This window comes from Rhinichthys klamathensis, unplaced genomic scaffold (assembly GCF_029890125.1).
Source record: "Rhinichthys klamathensis goyatoka isolate OS25496 unplaced genomic scaffold, OSU_Roscu_1.1 h1tg000372l_1, whole genome shotgun sequence".
Taxonomy (NCBI): domain Eukaryota; kingdom Metazoa; phylum Chordata; class Actinopteri; order Cypriniformes; family Leuciscidae; genus Rhinichthys; species Rhinichthys klamathensis.
Genome location: NW_026606879.1, coordinates 346,652 through 353,903, shown reverse-complemented (window position 1 = coordinate 353,903; position 7,252 = coordinate 346,652). Strand labels below are relative to the sequence as shown.

The 7,252-nt window shown below is 35.4% G+C and overlaps 1 protein-coding gene across 1 annotated transcript; it reads right to left on the bottom strand.

Annotated features, from left to right (window-relative positions):
- Positions 1-2,942: 2,942 nt before the first annotated feature.
- dph3 (diphthamide biosynthesis 3) lies at positions 2,943-5,289 on the bottom strand. Its single transcript, XM_056233610.1, has 3 exons — positions 5,116-5,289; positions 4,715-4,789; positions 2,943-3,201 (listed from the first exon to the last, which is right to left on the bottom strand). The coding sequence occupies exons 1-3, from the start codon at positions 5,287-5,289 to the stop codon at positions 3,127-3,129; spliced, it is 324 nt and encodes a 107-aa protein (XP_056089585.1). The 3' UTR covers positions 2,943-3,126.
- Positions 5,290-7,252: the final 1,963 nt, after the last annotated feature.

The window sequence follows — 7,252 nt, the reverse complement described above, 5'->3', positions numbered from 1 at the left end:
AAAAGCTAATTCTTTTGTTTCATCTGACTATCACTTTCAATTCGTTTACTTCAATAAAAGGTTAGATTTGTGCACTTTTTAAAAATAAAATATCAAAAGGATAAACAATGCAGATTTATTTTTTACAGCCATATTTGATCATATTTACCAAGGGGGCAAATAATTCTGACCAGCACTATATATATATACAGTATATATATATATATATATAGGCCTATATATAATAACATATTACAGGAGAGCAAAATATAGGGTACAGGTGCAGAGACCAACTCAATGCAGTTGTCTAAATATACGATACCATATATTACATAATGCAGTACAAGGTGCAACTGTAAAGTATAAACACAGAAAGTGCATTATTGAGAATATTGAGGTAGGCATGTTTATGTAAATGGCCAGTGACCACATCAGTACAAAATGGTATCATGAGGTAGAATGTTAAAAAGGAAAGTGCAAAAGTAAGAGGCATAGTATGGAAGCATGTTAATGTACAGCACAACTTTTCCCTTTTTTATTTATAAGGAGGTTCAGGATGTAGTGTTCATCATTTTAATTCAGGGTTCAGTTTGACCATAGAAACTGTTCCTGAGTCATGCTGGTGCGACAGCGGAAGCTCCTATAACGTCTCCCAGATGGAAGAAGAGTAAACAAACAGCCCATGGCTGGGATGAGAGGTGCCTTTAATAATGCTTCTCACCCTTCATTAGGTATTGTATATCTTTGATCGAGGGTAGTTGAGCACCAATGATGGTTTGGGCATTATTCACCACCCGTTGGAGGGCATTCTGGTCTGAGACAGTGCAGTTGCCACATTGTGATGCAGTTTGTTAGGATGATTTCAATTATGCATCTGTAGAAGGTCACTGTAAAAAAAATTGTAACTTCCCAACTCAAAATTTTCTAGTGACTGGTCACATCTAATTTTTTTCAATTGGCCCAAGTGAAATTCTGCTAATTTAATTTAATCAATTTGCAGAATTTAACTTGGGCCAATTGAAAAATTTAGATGTGACCAGTCACTAGAAAAATTTGAGTTGGGACTGGGAGGTTAGAAATCTTTTACCGTGTAAGCAGTTGTGGGTGAAACTAAAATAATAATTTTTTTTAAATAATCAAATATAGAATGCAAATATACTGGCATGCTTTTTTGAGTGCAGAAATTTCATTAGGCTATAGTAGGCCTATGTATGTAATCCAAATGGATGGAATTTGTTGTTGTTGTTAGCCAAGTAAGCTACATAAATCCTACATTTATGCAGTTTTTCAGTGTAACTACAAACCATTTTCATTACTGAGCTCTTAATTAACCCCGTTTCTGGTGAATTTCTGGTTTTAGCGTTAACGTTTATAAAATAATGAAATCACACTAATCGTGCATTCAAACTCTATATGTATTTCGGAAATAATTTTTTATTTATTTCTATGCAGATGAGAATCAAAATCTAACATTATTTGAGAAATTACTCAGTAAAAATCGAAATGCGCTGCGTAAGAATATTTACATCTTTAGAGCCACCTTTTACAGCGATGTCAGCTTTAAGTTTTTAGGAAATATATGTAGGCCTATCTAAGTTTTGCTTACTGTTGGTTGATATCAGCCCATTCCTTCAGTCTGGTTTGCTCAACAGTTGTTAAATAGATTTTAATTTTGACTGGCATCAGAGCTGTCTTATGTTATTAAGCCACCTAGTGTTAATTTAAATTACAAACAAATTCCCAAAAATTGATGTCTTACCATAAAGTTAAAAATGGAATTCTTCTGTACATTTGATCTTTGTTGTTGAGCACCCTCTGGTGTCCAAAGATAATACCAAGCACAGCACATTCTAAAATTTGCATAAATCGTAGATTTATATTTTAACATTACACACTCTTACAAATAAATAAATACATTTCAGTGGGCTAGGGTTCTTGACTCAATTTTAAAGAATCATTTTTGCCAATATGAGAAATGTCTTATATGGCTGCATAAAACTTTCAGGTTTAACAAGGCTTTTTTTCCAGTGAAAAAAAAAAGTTATGAGATTTTTAATTCATACATTTTGTATAAAATACTCATTCTCAGTTCTGAAAATGCTAAAAGGACAGACACTTGGCAATGATGAAAAATAGTATAAGAGTGAGTTGAAAAAGGAGCAGCAGGTGGATTTCAGGAAGAGCACCAAATTACATACAGTAGAACCAAAAGCCGCCCATGTTGACCATGAAAAGATCAATTCATTCATTGTAAGGTGCATACCGCGGCGCGTACTGTTGCAATTTGCCATGTCGCACCACGTTATCGGCCAGGTAGCCGATATTCTCCCAAATACTATCGATAGTATTCCCAAACACACAAATGAACTAGAGGAAATGAATAGCAGTATTTGCACCATTTGGAACAACAGCTAGGCTAATTTTTTTTCTATTTGCTTCTCTGTTTTATCTTGGGATGCCCATCCTGAGGAGAGTATGTCAGCTCCAGTTTGGATCCAGCCTATAATGAAGACTTCAGCCCAACACCTACGAAGAGACGGCGCCAACTCCTGCGATGACTTCAGATGACGCAAACTCTGAACCAACATGCACCAATGCAAAATTTTTCTGAATGTCATAATCATTTATTAACAAACAAGTATTTATTAATTCAATGAGCTCACTGTTTCTGCATTAGATTATTACATTGTTTAAATTAATACATTTTTAGCTAACTTTGATTTTTGTACATGTACATTTCTGAAATGCATAACTTAGACAGTTACCTCTGATAACAGATCACTCTAAATTGTAATATGGACTCATGCACCTTCTGTAAAGCTGGTTTGCAATGATGTGTATTGTAAAAAAAGTGCTTTACAAATAAATGTGAATTGAATTAATTCAGTATTACAATATGTTCTCAATTTCTGAGAATTTTATTTTCAAAAAAGAACAGAGCATATTTTAAAAAGGTTTAAAAAAAATAAATAGCTTTAACCGAAAAGTACTTCATGTGCAAAATCTTGGCGCAAAACGTATCAATATCCAGTCAGGTTCCACACAAAAGATCTGCATATGTAGTGAGTAACTGTGAAAAGACGTGCATATTAAGTATTAAGTCCATTCTCAGAGCAAAGAATCAGGTGGAGTCGTCGTGTCGATGTCTCAGCTCTGGGCCAGCTCTAGTTTGTTGTCTGACGTTTTTGGTGCTTCAATTACTTCTTCACACATGAACTGCTCCTACAACATTAATAACAACATTATTGTTATTTATAACAACAAAAAAAGAAATGTTATTCAAACTCAAATTAAAATAAATTATGGAATATTGCAGTATTTTTTATAAATGATTTAAGCGTGCACACATCATTATTGTTATTTAAATTCATGCGCCCTCTTAAAGGGTTAGTTCACCCAAAAATGAAAATTCTGTCAGTAATTACTCACCCTCATGTTGTTCCAACCCCGTAAGACTTTCGTTCATCTTCGGAACACAAGTTAAGATATTTTTGATTAAATCTGAGAGCTGGATCACTCCTCCATAGGCTTCTTAAGGGATCGAAACTGACCGGCCCAAAAGTTATGAAAGACATCGTTAAAATAGTCCGAGTGACTACAGTGGCTCAATCTTAAGTTTATCAAGCGACGAGAATACTTTTTGTGCGCAAAAAAAATGAACAAAAATAACGACTTTATTCAACTAATCATTTCCTTCTCTGTGGGCCGTGATATTTCACGTGGTAATATTGCGCAAAGCTTCTAGGTTGCACGTCACACGTAGGCTCACTATTGGCCGACGCTGGTCATGTGTGTGATGAGTGACGTACAACCTAGAAGCTTTGCGCAATATCACTACGTGAAATATCACGGCCCACAGAGAAGGAAATGATTAGTTGAATAAAGTCGTTGTTTTTGTTCGTTTTTTTTGCGCACAAAAAGTACTCTCGTCGCTTGATAAACTTAAGATTGAGCCACTGTAGTCACTTGGACTATTTTGACTATTTTACACCCTCCATTGACAGTTCCTCAACTCCCATTTTGACACTTCAAAAAGTTCATAAAGAGGTCACAAAACTAATCCATTTGAATTGAGCGGTTTATTAAGAGACACAGTCGCTTTATATGAATTTAGTCAAATACTTGTATTCACATATAAACATTCATCAACTCGCACATCAGTTATGATAAACAGAAGCTCAAGCATATTCGCTTGCCAGGAGATAATTAATGAGGTTCATTCTCATGCGTTACGCAGCCCGTTTGAGCTTCCGCAAGAACCAATGAGGTTTGTTCACCAAAGCAGGTTCGGTTGAGCTTCTTTTCATGTTCGCTGATTAATCTTTAAACGTGAATAAAAGCCTCAATGCATTCTGTTCATCAAATAAAGTGATTGAGTCTCTACAGAAAATTTTGGACTAAATTAATCAACTCATGTGTATTAGTTTTATGATCTCTTTATGAACTTTTTGAAGCATCAAAGTGGTAGTTGTGTAGCCGTCTACAGAGGGATAGAAAGCACTCAGATTTCATCTGAAATATCTTCAGTTGTGTTCCGAAGATTAACCAAAATCATGCTGGTTTGGAACGAGGATGAGTAACGTTAAGAAATTTCATTTTGGGTGAACTATCCTTTTAAACACGTCATCACCCCCTCCAACCAAACTATCTATCTATTATTTATAGTGCAGAACAACAAATCAATGACCAAGCCAAGTTGGCTATACACAAATATCAGAACATATAAACATCTTACCTTATCATAGACTACTTTTACTATTAGTGAGCAGCTCGGACAGGTGGCCACTTCTTCACCATTCTCAAGATCCTCCTGAAAAACAGAAGTTTTATCTTAACAAAACAGTAGGTATTTTTCAGTTCACCTATATTTGCCACTAGTTAAACTCTCACACTCTTGAGTTTTGGTTAATCGTTAATGGTCTTTTGGTTAATGTCTCGGAGTTCTTCAAGTTTAATCCATGAGCCAATACTTTATCCGCTAACATAACAGGGAACAACGATTACAGATTCAAATACAATTCTTTATATAAATAATATACAAATGTACACACATATATCCGTGTGAAAAAAAATATATATTATGGAAATGATTAGTCAAGTAACAGTTAATGACTGTATTCTGCTAGAACAACTTGCCTTCGTTATCGCGAATCTGTCACCACATGGACAAGGGAAATAATATGTTTCTGTTTCTTCATCATACTCAAAATCTTCTATCTCAACCTCGTCGTGAAACACCGTCATTTTAATTAAATGACTGGTTAAAAACCCTCGCCAGTCGCCGGTGCTGATCAGGTGCTGATTCAACATGCAGCCGCTGTGACATAAGCATGGACTTAAGTGGCGCACAAATTTGACGTAGCCAGCAGCGAATTTACCATTAACAGCTGTTCATAATTTAGCCACCAGGAGGAGACAAATTTCTATCCAACCGATGCTGCACAAGTCTGAGTACAGTATAGATTTCTGTATTACAGCTGACAAAGACTGGGGGTTTCAGTATGCAGTGTGATATTTACCCTGCAATCGATGGTATCCAGTCATGTGTGCATGCAGACCTACCTAACTTTCCCAGCGCAAGATTTGCTTCCATTTAAGTCACTGAGTTAGAGATTATGTTGAAATAGCTACCACAGTTAGTATTTTCTACAGTGTAGAGTAGCCTACTGCGCAATAATACTTGCACATTCAATCTGCATTTGTGCTACAAATGAACTTTAAGTAATATCAGACACAGTCTTTTAACACCTTTTTGTGTATTATTAACATTATGTATTATCTTAAAATGCCTATCAGTAAGAGGTAGGCTACTGAAGCTAGTAGGCCTATTTATCTGAATATATCCTTTCACACTTGAATCACATGACATGTACGTAGGCCTACCCAACACAAGACTAAAGGACTAGACGGCATTTTTGGCATCAAACACTTACATACTTGGCAAAAGGTTTTCACTTCTCCCATGTAAAAAAAAAAAAAAAAAAAATCATCCCAAATTTTTTGTGAAAATTCAATGTTGTAATTTTGGGAAAGAATTTAGTATTGTACTCGATTTTGTTATTTTCAAGTTGAGTGAGTCAACATGGCGCACCGAGTTAAGTCTCAGAGACAAGCATTCATTCTTGCAATGCAAATGGGATTAATTGGTCAAATAGATTTGGGCTATTTGAGGAGGTTTCATGAGGCCCCAGGCAAAAATTACCGTGCCATGAAAAGTATTTGATATTAAATCTCCAATGCATGTTATATTAAGCAAAAGGCAATATTGCATAAGGGAACCTTAGTAATGACACAATGCCGCATTTTTTTGGTTTTATTTTCTTCTTTCAGTGCAAAATCTGCAAATCATTAACAGTGGCTCATATCACCCCTGTGAACAAGTAAATGCCCCCCTTAAACCAGTTGGACAGCAGCAACTGAACACTACCTGTAATTTAAAGTGTGCTTTGCTGTTTCTGAAGTAATTTTTGTCCTTTTTTTTTTTTGCAGAGATTGTGATGAATCTGAACTGCCATTTCATAATCTTGGTTCCTTGTCTTCAGGCCTATAGGCCACTAAAAAAAGTGTTACTTTTAAGCCATTCAGATGTGGAATTCCTTCTGTGTTTTGATCACTGTTCTGCTTCATCACCCAAATACAGCTCCTGTACTGATGAAAGGCATTCTCTGGTATATTATCAGAATTCATGCTTCCATTAATAATAACAAGTCGCCATGTTCCAAAAGTAAAGCAAACATCCCTAAAATCACTGTTCTTCATTGTACTACACTGTAAGACTTTTGTTGTAAATACAGACTTTATGATTTCATTCTCTTATATTGTTGATTGTCTATTGCTTGTTTATTTTGCTTTTATTTCTTTTCTTGTTCCCTTTTTATTCATAGTGGTTCTTTTATTCATTGTATGGCACTTTGGCCAACCTCGGTTGTGTTTAAATGTGCTCTACAAACTAATTGGTTGATTGATTTATTTTTTATTCACAGCATTATAATTTGTTCCAGTTTACTTCAGCATTTTACTATTTAACTTATACAAAACACACTGGATCATCTATTCTGATGCAACAAGAAGAGACACAGATCCTCGAAAGACTGTAAGTGCTTAATAAGTCACAGAGCTTATGTGCGCACACAAACACAGAGGAATGTTGTTTAAGGTGGAAAGACAAAGACCCTTGGATGGAGTAATTGTATAATGGGTGTCAGCAGGGATTTGTTTGGGAATTAAGACATGAGTGAACTGCAGAAGCTAGATGTATTTAAATGCTATTACC

Excerpts from the sequence above, each read along its gene's own strand:
- dph3 (XM_056233610.1), bottom strand. The coding sequence starts at position 5,289 with ATGTTGAATCAGCACCTGATCAGCACCGGCGACTGGCGAGGGTTTTTA. Across the intron at positions 4,790-5,115 it reads ACAGATTCGCGATAACGAAG|GAGGATCTTGAGAATGGTGA; the intron begins GCAAGTTGTTCT and ends TCTGTTTTTCAG. Across the intron at positions 3,202-4,714 it reads TAAAAGTAGTCTATGATAAG|GAGCAGTTCATGTGTGAAGA; the intron begins GTAAGATGTTTA and ends TTAATGTTGTAG.